This window comes from Vipera ursinii (genome assembly GCF_947247035.1).
Source record: "Vipera ursinii genome assembly, chromosome: 9".
Taxonomy (NCBI): Eukaryota; Metazoa; Chordata; class Lepidosauria; order Squamata; family Viperidae; genus Vipera; species Vipera ursinii.
In genome coordinates this window covers 2108609-2124243 of record NC_139523.1, presented here as the reverse complement: position 1 = coordinate 2124243, position 15635 = coordinate 2108609, and the positions used below count along the sequence as shown (strand labels likewise).

Genomic DNA, 15635 nt, shown 5'->3' with positions numbered 1-15635 from the left:
TTAGAGTTTAGAGATGGGATATGTGGGCCACAGTGGCCTAAGTGGTGGAGATGTGGGCTTTGCCAGCCAGGAGGTTGGCAGTTTGAGACCCAAATACTGAATGGTGGTTGAGCATCTGTTCTTGCCCCAGCCGCTGCCCACCTAGCAGTTTGAAAGCATGTAAATGTGAGTAGATAAACAGGCACTCCTTCAGTGGGAAGCTAAGGGCGTCCCATGTGCCTCAGGCGGCCACATGGCCATGGAAGCATCTTCGGACAACGCTGGCTCCCTCAACTGGGACACAGAGAAGACCCCTGCCCCCGAGAGTCGGATGTGACTAGACAGGGAAAGCTTTGCCTATTTTTTTTAAAGAGATGGAATATGGAAAGAAGAGATCATTTGTTGTCTTCTAAGAGGAGGTGATAAGTTACTAAATTTGTTTATATTTGTGATAAAGGGAGAAGTCATATATATATACATATACATATATACATATACATATACATATATATATATAGCCTTGACAAATACTTAAACATATATATATATATATATATATATATATATATATATATATATATATATATATATATATATACATATATATATATATATATATATATATGCTTTTTTACCATGTTCTTTTTTCTCTTTTCTATTTCTACATTTTTTCTTTTCTGCACCTTCCATTTCTTCTTTTTTAGTTTGTAGTAGCTTACCTTTGTAATTGCAACCTTTAATAAAATTACTATTTTAAAAAAGAGCGCTTTTCCAGCACTGGTCAGTCCCCTGTTCCTGAAGGAATTATTTCTTCAACCATTCCTCCCTGGCCATTGGCGCCCAGTATATCAAACTTCACCTTCCCACTGAGGTGCCTAGGACAGGAGAGCATCTTAAGTAAAATTGCCAGAGTCATATGTTGTGTGAAACCGTACTGCTGGAGTTCTCATTACAATATGTCAAAACTTAACAAAGAACATTATGGCTCGAGGGAACGTATAAAGCGAGCACCGAGTCTGAAATAAAATTTAGCCAGAGATCTCAACCATCTTAGCATTTCATAGTCTCTGCCACTTGTGCTTTTAGCAAGGAACAGAAACCCAGAGCTCTGTTAGTATGGAATGGAAGAAGCCAGCTGTTTGGAGCAGCATGGACGCTTTAAATAATGTGGAAAAAGCAATTCGCTTGTGCGTATGTCCTCAAGAACACAACGTGAGCTCCGCAATTAGTGAGCAGCACTGGGTCTCCCAGCCTCCTTTAAAAAGAGGGCCTGGTTAATTTTTACCCACCAAGATTTACAGAGAAGGTTTCAAGCTTGCCTCACACCATCCTTTGGGAAGGAACAGAAGAAAATCCAATTGCCCCCCCCCTACGATGGAATGACTTCTGGGAGCAGCGTGCAAACACCTGGTGAGGGAGGGCAATTTCCTTCTTACTGGGCTGCCTGTTCTTCGTGCAGGGATCTGTTTTGGGCTGCAGTGGTGTGGAAAAGTTGCAAACTCCCTTGAATTTTCAACATTTCTGCATACAAGTGACCTAAAACACGGAACGTTTAGTTGTAGTTACTGCTACCTAAGGCGGACACATCTGTTACTGAAAGCAAAGATTTGCCTACTTTTGCAACACACAAATATGTAGCTTCAGATCATTTTCCTCAATAAATGCATGGACAAATACAATTTTTGATCATTGGTGGTGTGGACTCTATCTAGTTTTAGGCGGGCAGAGAAAAGATCATGTATTAGATCATATTTATGCAGAAATATTGAAAATTCTAAATGGTTCAAGCACCACTGTATAGAAGGCTTAGAAGATTATCTAGACATTTTGATGAAGACACTCCACCAGTCATCAGACAGACTTGGCATCTTCCAAATAAGATGGGTTACAGGGGATGATGGGAATTGCTATCTACAAAGACTGTAGGCCTGGAAGGTGGAGGTTGTCTGTGTTTTGGAGCAAAGCTGTAGTGATTTTGAAACAATGAAAAGAAATATGTTTTAAAGACTTAATCTGCAATTGCATATATAGCAAGTGCTATATAATTAAGACCTGGAAGGAGGCAGCTTGAGTTTGCTCCTTCATCCACTATACCCCGATATGGCTCAGTTTGTGGGTTTCTGTCATGGAGTAACCAGCACAGTGGACTTTGAATGTAGGAAATGGGTTCCTGTCCTAGGACAGGCGCAAGACCCAGCCTGGGATCCTCCTTCACAGGTCTGGCAGATTACAAGGCTGCGCTGAGAAAAGAAAGGCAGGGCATAAATACATGAATTAATACATGAATTCCCCCCATATTTTGATCTTACAGCAGTAAAGTTTAACTAATTAAAAAAATAAAAAGTCTTGCTAATAAGACAGGCGAAGGCAGCACTAAAAAAAAGTCACAATTTTGTAAGTCCACTTCAGATCCAGTTCGGTGAATCCCCTCCCTCAAACAACATCCATTAACATTCCAAGAATTTGCTTTTCTTGAGTGCTTGCAGGAAAGTTAAAAAATGATATTCCACTTATAAGGTCTCCTTTCCCCCCTGCATTAATCTGGGATCTTTTCTTCCCCCAACTGAGCACTCAAACACAGATGGGGAATGATTTCAGGAACGCCAGAACTCTTATTAGTGCCAGCTACTCAGCTGCTATGCTCTTAATATTAAATTGGAGACACTGCAAGGACTAACACTTTTCATGGACCAGATTGCAATTGCTTGGCACACAATTATGGATGCATTACTTCAGACCCCATTGAAAAGGAATATTAGGGTTAGGGTGAGATCTGTCTGAGGAACCAGGGAACTGGTTAGGTAAGGCCTCCGTTCCGGTTTTCTGACAAAGTAATTGATTACCTTTTTTTTAGTTTGCCCTAAAACCAGCCAAACAGTAAGTTTAAAACAGGTAAACGCAAACCCTTTTTTGCAAAAGGACAATTAACAGGGCATGAATTGTGATTGTGACCACCCCACAAAAGGGGACTAAAACATTTAATGGCAGACACTGCCCTTACCTTGCATTGTTTCATAAAACTGATAACTGATTCTCTGAGCGTGCAAAATAGAGGATTAATTGTTGGGGCCAAAGAAGAAGTGCTTATGGGTTCCTACAAAACACCCCTCTGGCTATTCTCCTAGGAAACAAGACAGTAAGTAAGACCCTTTCTTTAACCTGGATCATCTGATTGTGTAATTTTCAGCACTACACTAAACTATAATTTCCAGGACTTTTTTTGAAGAAGTGAAGATATTAGAGAGAAGGGTGGGGTATTATCCTCTCCCTATTTAAGAGGAAAGAACAGCATGTGTTCAGTGATGCTATCAAGCTATCAATGCTATCAAGCTTCGTTATTCGGTAAAACTGGAACAATTTTCCTTTTTTTTTGCATTCTGTGTTGATTATCCCACAAATTGTGTGAATAAGATGACTTACACAACTGCTCAAAATAATTGGAAAGCAACAGCAGCTAATGGAGCCCTGAGAATCCAGGTGGGAAGTGCCATGTGCTTCTGATTTGTTTGTGTTTTAAAGGAAGAACATTGAATGCCTCTCAACAGTTATAGGTGCTTAATGCACAAAGAACAAGATGCCTGCAATGGAACTCATTGTGAAGCCAAACGTTTTGGTTAGTCCAAGGAAAAGTGTCTCCAATATTACCACCAAAAGGAGAGACTGAGGCAGTGATGCCTGAAATACAGGATAGCATGTCCTCCTTAAAAATTTAACCATGGTAGCCCAAAAGCAAAACAGCAACAAGATGAACTATTTTCCAGGAGCCGGATGTAAGATACAAAAGAGACACATAACATCTTATTATCTCCGGCAGCAAATGTAGTTCAGTTTTCCCTATTCAGGCCCTCTTCAAATGTGTGGATTTCATCTCCCGTAATCCCCAGCCACAAAGGTCATACCAGCTGGGGATTAAGAGAGTTATCACTTAGTACATCTGAAAGGTATGGAATTGGGGAAAGCTAAGCTAGTAATGTTATTGAAGACCGGCCCCAGTACTTTGGACAGTTTCGTGGAAAAGTTCCCATTAGGTTGTCTTCCTTGCAGAGTTATTCTCTTCATTTTGCAAAAGTTTTGCCAGACTTTCTTCTTCCCATGGCAAAAATGGGGAGGTTTTAGCTGAGCCAGTTGAGCAGGAAGTCTAATCGTGTTTCACCTCTTGGCTGCCAGATCTTGGAGAGGAAAATGAAGAGAGGAAGGTGGAAAGAGTTGCAGCCCTTTCCATCCGCTGTCATGCTTCAATGATGTTCACCGAGGGCTTGTTTTTTGGAAACTGGAAGAGAGAAAAGGAAGACAATGATGAATGTCAAGACATTGTGCCTTAGGACAGTCTAGATCAGGGGTGTCCAACACTGGCAACTTTAAGACTTGCTGGGGAATTCTGGGAATTGAAGTCCAGGTCTTAAAGTTGGACACCCCTCAACTAGAATATGTGTACCAAAAGTGTTAAGTCAGCTGGATGCGTGGCTATAAAGAAGTCTAACTCTCATTGCTCAGGGTTTCCAAGATATATTGATGGGAGGACTTAGTCTAAGACTCTAAGGGCTGTATCCAGGTACTTGAATATACCTTAAAGCCACACTCTTAGGTAGGTGCAAAAAGAACGCTCACAGAGGTGTCCCTGACTTGAGTCTGGATGTTCAACAAAGTATGGTTGGATCAGAAATTGTAGGCTATCCTGGGATGAAGTAGACGGCCTCTGCCAATACAGAATGCAGCTTCCTGAATCCGGTCTCTCTACCCCCCACCCTCACCCGCATCACTTAATGAAAGTTTGATTGACTTGGCTCAGTGCTGCATTGTTGACATAATTGGCCTTCCTGCTTTGGGAAACTCCAGTTCCCCATGAAAAGAAGGAATCAAAACGAATCAGCTCCCCCTCTTCCATATTAAACTTTGTAGTAAATCTTGGAATGGCTGACATTTTATTCATTTGATTTTTTTATCTGCCAAACTGAAGAGCTTTTGGTGCACCTGATTGCTTTTATTGAGAGTGTTGCCTACACAGAAAGACGCAGGGCATCTGCATGACTCCAGGCTGCAGCTGGTAGATAATGCCTATCTTGATGAATGCACACCTAACATGCTCTTATTTATTGTCACATTGTAGATGAATTTAGTTGTAAAAATGTAATTCCTTGTCCTATCCTCCTTTTAATGAATGCTCTGGACCAGTGGCTACTTGCAGCTCCACCAGTGCCCAGCCAGGCCTGTTGAACCTCTACTGCGGCTTGCTCAAGCCAGAGCCCCCTTCCCTTCTCTTAGCATTGCAGAGCCTGAGTCTCCTACCAGGGCCTGGGCAGGGACTGCCACGTGGGAACCCAGCAGTAGTGGGCACATCAGTCCTTCTTGTGCAGCCTTTTGTGGCTGGAGTGGAGCAGGGAAAGCTGGTGCACAGGGCAGAGTGGGAGGCAATACAAGTCCCACTGTATATCTGGACTTTAGAGATGGGAATTATGGGAACAGGTTTTCCCTGGGATAGTTAAACAAGAGGCTAAGAGACGACTTCTAGAACAGTTAGCTAGGTTCTTAAGGTGATATGTTTGTTGTTCTGTATTCTTGGATAACTGCAATGGTTAGGAGCAACTAACCTGCATTTGGACACTTTGCATTTATTAAAATGTTAACTTGGTATAAAGAGGGTTTCATTGGGTGTATGATACAGCAGAAATTAGTGACTCACACATGTCTCCAGTAGGCTGGCAATCTCATTTTTATCTAGGGCCCCCATGGAATTGGCCTAGCCTCACTTTATGATTTATGCAACCTTTCTCGCATGCAAAACAAGCCACGGAGAAGAATTGAAAAAGGAAAGAGAAGATCTCTTTGATATGCTGGAAGTTCTTCGTACGGCCACAGCAAATATTGGGTTCTGCTGAGGATGCCAGTGGGGAAAGCCTCGGGGTGCTTTGGAACTCCTGCCACCTCTGGCTGTAGCCCACGCATCGCTCCGCCCCTCTTTCTAGGGAGGATGATGACAGAGCACGAGGTTTCCAGGGGCTCTACTGGGAAATGCCAGCCACCTTGCTCTTGCCCACCCCTCCCCACCCTCCTCCTCACCTTACTACGCAGGAGGCCCCCACTCTGATGTTCTGGGGTGCTGTTTTCTGATGTGTTCTTGGCTTTCTCCTTATTGTTGTTTGGTTCGTTGTCTTTGATGATGTCATACTGCCTGCAGAAGAGGGCAATCACCCCTGAGGGAAGGAAAGAGGTCACAGATCAGCATTTCCTGAGGCTCCCACAAGCACCTCCAACCATCCTCCTGCCGAGAGGGAGGGAGGGAGGGGAACTGCCCTGGGCGACTTCTCCGCAGTGCTGCTTTGGGCCCTCTAAACGGCTCAAGTTCTGCAGGGCCACAAAAGCAACTGAAAAAGGACCAGGTCCACTCACACGTTTAAACAGGATGCGTTGTCTTCTCCTTCAGTGTCAAAATCTGGAGAATTGGCCGAGAGGAGGGCCAATGGGAATAACATGGTTCCAACGGAAGAGGCAGGCAGAACCCCACCTTCAGTCGTGGAGCTTCCCTGGGTGACCGTGAGCCCTTCCCTCACGCTCAGCCCCATCGACCCTGTGAGCGGTTGGTGCTCTGGGGATAAAAGAAAGAAACTGCCCGGGATAAGGTGAGCCTTGGCAACTGAAGATGTGTGGACGTCAACTCCCAGGACTCCCCAGCCAGCCATGCTGGGAGTCAAAGGTCACACATTTATAAGTCGTCAGGGTTGAGAAACGCTGTTCTGGAGCATTAGATTATTATTATTATTAGATATGATACACCATACACAATACACACGATCTACAATCACAACTGAGCCCAAAATTTCCATTGCTAAGCAAGACAATCGCTAAGTAAGTTTTGCCCCATTTTATGAGTTTTCTTGCCCTAAGTACATGCCAGTTGCCCAGCATCCAAATTTTGATCATGTGACCCCGTGGTTGCTGCAATGGTGGTGTGAAAAACAGTCATGGGTCACTTTTTTAGTGATATGTTAACTTTGAACAGTCACTAAATGAATGGTTGTAAGTTGAGGACTACCTGTAATGACAGCTAACAGTATTTTTACATACGTGAGGGCAAGATCAGCAGTAATAACTTTGTAAAAATAAATTTGCTTCCCGAACTTCTCTTTAAATTTCTTTGTCCATTTTTAACACTTTTGATATACTTAGGATGGCAAGGAATGAACGGTATAAAATGTGCTGAAAAACCAACCCTCCCATTAGCATATAGGAATGATTGGGTGGTAGTGTGCCCACTAAAATTCACACATAACTGGACAATTTATGTTTTGAGATGGATGTTTAGAGTTTGCCTGAAACTGAAAACTGCAATTTGCCTATGTTTTATAGGCAAAATGGAAGGCGGCATCTCTCTGCAAATCAGAGTTTCAAACCTGATGCATTCTTGCAAGCATGCTAAGTTAACTGAGACACTTGCAATATCACACGATCCAATCTGGGTTTGTCACCAGGACCAAAACATTTTCGGACTTCCGTGGAGCTCATCCTCAAGGTATTTATCTCTAACAGAATGTGAGCCTTGAGCTATTCTATGCATAGGTAGTATTTATGTGGTGCCTGGTTGTGTGTGGCTTTTTATTTGTTGATTGGGGTCTTAATGGCTGGCTGTTATGTCATTGTCTGTTGTTTTTTTATGCAACTGAGTCCTCAGCTCCTAAGTACCTGTTGACTGACAAGGGGCCCGTTTCCCAGGCTTCAATCATTTCCCTGTCTGTCTTTGTACCTGCTCAGCCAACAAACTTAGTAGCTGTGGAATTGAATGTATGACCTTGTTCACTGCAATGTGAGGCTACCAATGAGTTAGGGGTCTCCTCGACTGACCACTCACTCATGCTCTTGCAGTCTGGTGGTGAGCTTCCTCCGTGTCTGCCCTACATAGTCACAGGGGCAATCCATGCAGGGGATCTGGTAGATTACATTGGAAGTATCTCCCACCTCCAAGTGATATTTGCAATGCGTGTTTTGTCCTCGGATGATAGCCTCTGGGAAGTGTGCGATGCCCACTTGCAGATCTCAGAAACTGTGTTCTATGGCTCCTGAAAAGTTTTCAAGGTATGGCAGGGTGAACCATTTAGGTGGCCGTATACCTTCTTTCTTCCTTTCTCTCCCTTGCGTGTTGCGCAGGTATCTTGTAATAAATTCTTGTGGGTCCCCCTTCTGCCTGAATTGTTCATGTAGGTATTTGCTCTCCAGTTGTTTAACATCTCTTCCAATAGTCTGATCAAGCTGGCTGCAGTTGCCCTGCCTGATTCCACAGCCAGCCTCAGCTCACCCAGGGCCATCTCTGCCATAGGTGGCCATTGTTTTCCCCACATGGGACACAGATGGACTCCGCTCAGGATCTCCTTTTTGGACTTGGGCACTTGGAGTTACCTTTTCTTCTGGAAGGCATCTCTACTTATGCCATATTTAAAACTTGGACACAAGGCACAGCCTCACAGCTGCGGAGAATCCTTTTTAGGGCCCAGATTGTGCTCTGCAGTGTCAGTTAGTGCAATGCTCGTTCTTTACTGCAGGTTTCTGTTTGGGAATCAAATAGGTTGGAAGCAACGTTCCTTCACAAAAGATACCATTCTTTTTAGCTCTTCAGTGCTTTGCAGAAAGGCAGAATTGGAGTGGGGTGAGGGCACTTTTCTTTGTCCCCCTGATTCTTCCTTTTGTCATTTTCAGTCTTAGCCAGATATCCTCTATTGTATAATATCTTCTGGTCAATTTTCCAGAGGAACAAAAAGCCTCCCCAGATTGATTTTCTTTTCTTTCCCCACAGGGTCTCTCAAGAAACCGCACAGAAATGTTTCATAAAACTCAAGAGAACAATAGGTATTTCTGACCACCCCACCCCCCCCAAAAAACACCCTCCCATCAACAAGGCTTATTGATTTGCCCCTCATCCTCATAGCAGCTGAGAAAGATTATGTCCCCAGCCTGAGGCTAAGCCACTATAGGTGGCTAGCAGCTTTCTGTTCTTATGGCAGAATTCACCCCACATGCTAAATACAGGTTAGCAACAACACAACTGTTCTATCTGGTGCTCATACAAATAAACCATATTGCAGCTTAAGTTGACGCTTTTGTTCACAGACATGGGCAAATTCCACAACACACTGGATCATAAAGCAAAGCCTGCTTTAGTCGAGCGTGCTGTATGATTTAGCTTAAATACTGTGAAAACTCTTTGTCGTGTTTAATCTGCACAAGGGTTGGGATTGCAGATATAGCCAAAGGGTTTAACTTCCAGCAGTTCTTAAACTGGAGGTCCACAATTTCTTTTGGGCCCATCTGCCCATTTGGAATCTAGGAAAATGTCACAAAAACACTCACAAAACATCTGGATGTTTGTGCATAGCCAGAAGGAAAACAGTGAGTTGCTGCTTGCCACTTTCTTTAGACATAAGATTTCACCTTGGTTTCCCTTTATTTTTTCCTTTTTTCTGTATAGGTGAGTATGACTCCAAGTCAAGCATTGAACTTTTTCTCTTCTATAAATGTTCTTGGGGGGGGCAGGTATTCTAGGGGGAGAAGCTTATTTTTGTTTTGTAGAGTGCTAAAAAATATTAAAATCAGGCAGAGTGTGGAGCTCACTTGATGCCAAAGGAAGTGTTACTGGATTACTGTTGTAAATCCATCAAGATTCCCAGTCCCCTCCTTCTACTCTGTGCTGTCCTTCAGTTCTTGGGTTCTGGAGTTCACTTCCTCCTTAGAGCTGCTGTATCTGGGCTGCAAAAATCTGAATGATCCTTACAAAGGTAAAGGTTCCCCCGCACATGCGTGCTAGTCGTTTCCGACTCTAGGGGCCGGTACTCATCTCCGTTTCAAAGCCAAAGAGCCAGCGCTTGTCCGAGGACGTCTCCGTGGCCATGTGGCTGGCATGAATAGATGCCAAAGACGCATGGAATGCTGTTACCTTCCCACCGTAGTGGTCCCTATTTTTCTACTTGCATTTTCACGTCCTTTCGAACTGGTAGGTTGGCAGAAGCTGGGACGAGTAACAGGCGCTCACTCTGTTATGCGGCACTCAGGATTCGACCCGCCAAACTGCCAACCTTCTGATCAACAAGCTCAGCGTCCTAACCCACTGAGCCACCTTAGATGGCAGCAAAAAGACCCTTCCCAGTCCTCTGGCTGTGGACCCAGGAGAGATGCTGGCACTTTCTTTTCCTTCAGAAGGAGGTCTGCAAGATTTCCTGACAGCTCTGTTCCCAAGATAGGTGGAATGGTTTTGCACAATCCTGGCAACAAAGCTGCTAACCGCGTCACAGGACTAAAGCAACTGTGGGGATGCTCTAAAAATAAGCAGACATTTATTTATTTATTTATTTATTTTATTTAATTTCTATACCGCCCTTCTCCCTAAGGGACTCAGGGCGGTTCACAGGGCATATATAAATAAGTATACAAAAATTAAAAGAAAATTAAACCATGCCCAAATTAAAATATAACAATAGTGAAATAAAAACCAATTAAAAACCCAAATACCCCTTCAGGCCAGACCAGCTAACTCAAACAAATGGGTCTTCAACCCGCGACGGAAGGATCGGAGGTCCGATGCCATCCGGAGCTCAACCGGCAGTTGGTTCCATAGTGCCGGGGCACCCACAGAGAAGGCCCTCCCCCTGGGGGCCACCAGTCGACATTCCCTGACTGGAGGCACCCTGAGGAGGCCCTCTCTGTGGGCACGCACAGGGCGGAGGGGAGTTGACGCCGGCAGCAGGTGGTCCTCGAGGTATCCCGGACCCATGCCATGTAAGGACTTAAAGATCATAACCAAGACCTTGAACCTCACCCGGAAGACAACTGGCAACCAATGCAGCTCGCGGAGCAAAGGTGTAACATGGGAGTACCGGGAAACTCCCAAGACAACTCTCGCGGCCGCATTCTGTACCAGTTGGAGCCTCCGAGTGGTCTTCAAGGGAAGCCCCATGTAGAGAGCATTACAGTAGTCTAGGCGAGAGGTCACGAGCGCATGAGTGACCGTACACAGGGCATCCCGGTCCAGATAGGGCCGCAACTGGCGCACCAGGCGAACCTGGGCGAAAGCCCCCCTAGTCACGGCTACTACATGATCTTCCAGGGTAAGTCGTGAATCTAGGAGGACTCCCAAGTTGCGAGCCCTATCCACGGGGGGTAACAGCTCACCCCCCATAGAAAGGGATGGAACATTTTGAATGTCCTGGGATGCCGGAATGTACAGCCACTCAGTCTTGTCAGGGTTGAGTTGAAGTCTGTTCCTCCCCATCCAGACCCGAACCGCCTCCAGGCAACGGGACATCACAGCGAGGGCATCACTGGGGTGGTTTGGGGTCGAAATAAAAAGTTGGGTATCATCAGCATATTGATGATACCCAACTCCAAAACCACGAATGATCTCACCCAGCGGTTTCATGTAGATGTTGAACAGGAGAGGCGAGAGAACCGACCCCTGAGGAACTCCACAAACGAGAGACCTAGGGGCCGATCTCTGCCCCCCTGCTAACACCGACTGCGAGCGTCCCAGGAGATAGGAGGAGAACCACTGAAGAACTGTGCCTCCCACTCCCAATCCCCTGAGACGCTGCAGCAAGATACCATGGTCGATGGTATCGAAAGCCGCTGAGAGGTCTAATAGGACTAGGACAGAGGAATGTCCCCTATCCCGAGCCCTCCAGAGATCATTCACCAGAGCGACCAATGCTGTCTCCGTGCTGTACCCGGGCCTGAAACCCAATTGGTAAGGGTCCAGATAATCCGCTTCCTCCAGGACCAGAGGGAGCTGACGCGCCAACACACTCTCAACAACCTTCGCAAGAAAGCGAAGGTTGGAGACTGGACGAAAGTTGTTCAATACAGCTGGGTCCAAGGCAGGCTTCTTGAGGAGAGGTCTCACCACCGCCTCCTTCAAGACGGTGGGGAAATAACCCTCACTCAAAGAAGCAGATATGACCGCCTGGAGCCAGCCTCGTGTCCTCTCCCTAGCTGCATAAACCAGCCAGGAAGGGCACGGATCCAATAAACATGTGGTGGAGCTCAGCTTCCCCATAATCCTGTCCACTTCATCAGGGGTCACAGAATCAAACTCCTCCCAGATAACATCGACAAGACCGCCCGTGTCCTGATCGTCAGACTCTGCCCAGCTGGAGTCCAAACCGGTCCGAATCCGAGCGATTTTATCCGACAGATGTTGACTAAATTCCTCGGCACGACCCTGCAAGGGATCCTCCCTCACCTCCTGATTAAGAAGGGAGCGAGTCACCCTAAACAGGCCGGCCGGGCGATTATCTGCGGACGCGATGAGGGTGGAGAAGTAATTACACCTCGCCACCCTCATCGCTGCGAGATAAGACCTAATATGGGTTCTTAACCGCAACCGGTCGGATTCAGATCGGCTAGACCTCCAGCAGCTCTCTAGGCCCCGTTTCCGACGCTTCATCTCCCGGAGCTCCGCGGAGAACCATGGAGCTCGCTGGGATCTGCACCGGGTCAGGGGCCGCAAGGGTACAACCCGGTCAAGTGCCTCAGTGGCTGCCCTTTCCCAGGCTTCCACTAAGGCATCCGCCGAGTTGTGAGCAATGGAGGCAGGTGGGGACCCCAGCGCTGCTTGGAATCTATCAGGATCCATTAAGCGTCTGGGGCGGAACCATCTGATTGGCTCCGTACCCCCACGGCTGGGGGTGGCAAAACGGAAGACCATCCGCAGGAGGTGATGATCGGTCCATGACAGGGGCATAATAAATGGAGAGCCCCCACCAAAATCATCCAACCACCGTCCAGATAAAAAAATCAGGTCAAGGGTGTGGCCTCCCTCATGAGTTGGTTCAGAAATTACTTGCGTCAGGTCCATGGCCGTCATGGAAGCCATGAACTCCCGAGCTAGCTCAGATGAACCTCCCAGGGATGGTAGATTGAAGTCTCCCAAAACTATAAGATTGGGAAACTCAACCACCAACCCCGAGAGGATATCGAGCAGCTCGGGCAGGGCTGCTGCTGCGCGACTAGGCGAAATGTACACCAGCAGCAAGCCCAACTGCGCCCCAGAACCAAATCTCACAAAGAGAGACTCACACCCGACTATCTGAGGAACGGTGGTCTCCCGCGGACATAAGGTCTCCCTAATAGTCACCGCCACACCCCCACCCCTACCATGAGCTCGTGGCCGATGTAGCACCCGGAAGCCTGGTGGGCAGAGGTCAACCAAAGGGACCCCACCCTCTGGGCCCAACCAAGTCTCCGTGATGCAAGCCAGGTCCGCGTGCTCGCCCTCAACTAAATCCCTAACGAGGGGAGCTTTGTTAACCACGGACCTGGCATTCAGGTACACCAGCCAGAGCTCAGGAGGCTGCACATCCTCGCTCCCGGAGCCTCGGGGAAGAAGCAGAGGGTCGGAGCGCCTCACCGTCAGAGACTATGCAAATTACCATATTTTTCATGTGAATCCAACTAGTTATTAGTCCAAATATTCCACTTCTAAGCTGCACTTCACCATGGTAGGATGTTCTGTGGACCCAACGTTGGGATTTATTTGTAAATCTTATTTAAGCAAATGTTTTAGGCTACAGGAAGTCCTTGACTTACAGCTGGTTACTTAGCAACTGAAGTCTTGACAGACCTCCCCGGGGCTACGTAAGACCCAGATTTGAAGCTTTGATAGCTGCTCCTCCCCCCGTGGGGAGGGCCACATTTTCCACGACATACGTTTTTTGACAGTTTCTGGCAAAAAATGCCCATTGCAGACAATGAGTTTGCTTAACTATTGTGGCGCTCACTTAACAGAGTTGGGAAGGACCTTGGAGGTCTTCTAGTCCAACCCTCTGCTCGAGCAGGAGACCCAAGATCCTTCCGGAGAAATGGCTGTCCAATCTCTTCTTTGATGGCCCACCCACAACATCTCAAGGCAAACCCTTCCACTGACTGATTGTTGTCACTCTCAGGAAATTGCTTCTCAGCTCTAGGTTAGTTGTCTCATCCATCACCACCAGATGGATTTGTAACCTGCACTCCTTAATGGTACTACGTCTACATGGAGGGAAGAAAGCAGTGGGGTACCAAAAGGCTCTGTCTTAGGCCCAGGACTCTTCAACATCTTCATCAATGACTTAGATGAGGGTATAGAAGGGGAACTTATCAAATGTGCAGGTGACACTAACCTGGCGGGAATAGCCAACACCCCAGAAGACAAACTCAGGATCCAAAAAGATCTTGACAGACTTGAACAATGGGCCCTATCCAACAAAATGAGTTTCAATGTGGAGAAAAGCAGGATTCTATAAAGCAGGAAAAAACAAAGCTACAAGAACAGATTGGGTAAAATCTGGCTCAAAAGCAGTAACTGCAAGAGGGAGCTTGGAGTCCTAGTGGACGATCACTTAATCTTAGCCAGCTGTGTGAGGCAGCAGCCAAAAAAGCTAATACAATCCTTGGTTGTATAAACAGAGGCATAGAATCAAAATCATGTAAAGTATCAGTACCACTTTTATAAAGCCTCAGTAAGGCCACACCTGGAATATTGTATCACATTTTGGTCACCACATTACAAAAAAGATGTTGAGACTTTGGAAAAAGTGCAAAGAGCAACTCAGATGATTAAAGGTCTGGAGACAAAAACATATGAAGAATGGCTGCAGGATTTGGGTTTGGCTGCTCTAGAGAAAAGAAGGACTATAGGTGACATAGCAGTATTCCAGTATTTTGAGAGTGTGCCACAAAGAGGAGGGGGTCAACCTATTTTCCAAAGCACCAGAGGGCAGGTCAGGAAACAATGGATGGAAACTAATCAAGGAGAGAAGCAACCTGGAATTAAGGAGAAACTTCCTAACAGGGAGGACAATTAACCGTGGGACAGGTTGCTTCCAGAAGTTGTGGGCACTTCATCACTGGAGGTTTTTAAGAAGAGACAGGACAGTCACTTGTCTGAAATGGTATAGGATCTCCTGCTTGAGCAGGGGGTTGGACTAAAAGACCTCCAAGGTCACTTCCAGCTTCTATTCTGATTGACTACATGTAGTGGAATGTATGTGTAGTCACTGTAAATCCTTATAACATCTGAAAGGGAGTAGTGCCTTTGTGGAAAGATACTTTGGATAGCTAGTTTAGGCAGAGCACATGTCCGAACAGAAAATGGTTTGCCCAGCAAATTACCATTTCTAGTGATCTGTTTGTGTCAGGTGGCTGAATAAATCATGGATGCACTGCTTCTGCTAAGTCTCAGAGGACAATCAACATTTAAAGCAATAAGCGGTTTTAAGATCTACATATGGTTGGCTATTCCAGCTTTTGTTTTGCAGAAGGTTGTATCTAGTTTCTCATCTCAATTGAAAGTCTATTCACCAAGATGGTTTTTCTCACATTCATATAAATTAAGTCTGTGTATATGGCAGAAAAATAAAACAAAATGCTTTTCAGCTGGAGAAAGGAAAGAAAGAAGACTGGAGTGATCCTCTCCCATCTTAGCAGGATGTCAATTACACTGTTTTTCGGTGTGTTTATTACACCTAAGCAATTAATTGCTAACCTCTCAGAGTATTTTCCTTTCACAAATATTATATATTGGAGACAAAAGCAGTTGTCAAACAGAGCTGGGGGCGTTGGCTGATGCTAAGTAAAGAAAGCAAACAAGGTACAGCTTTATTGTCCACTAAATGATATTTGGCAGATCCAAATGGGCTGGA

The 15635-nt window shown here is 45.8% G+C and overlaps 1 protein-coding gene across 1 annotated transcript in view; it reads right to left on the bottom strand.

Annotated features, from left to right (window-relative positions):
• Positions 1-4207: 4207 nt before the first annotated feature.
• FNDC5 (fibronectin type III domain containing 5) overlaps positions 4208-15635 on the bottom strand; it is a gene marked incomplete at both ends in the record, with an annotated part of 52144 nt that continues 40716 nt past the window's right edge. Inside the window, 2 exons of the mRNA XM_083369998.1 lie at positions 4208-4249; positions 6037-6170. Of these exons, the coding sequence (XP_083226124.1) occupies positions 4208-4249; positions 6037-6170 (176 nt within the window). The remainder of the gene's footprint in view (positions 4250-6036; positions 6171-15635) is intronic.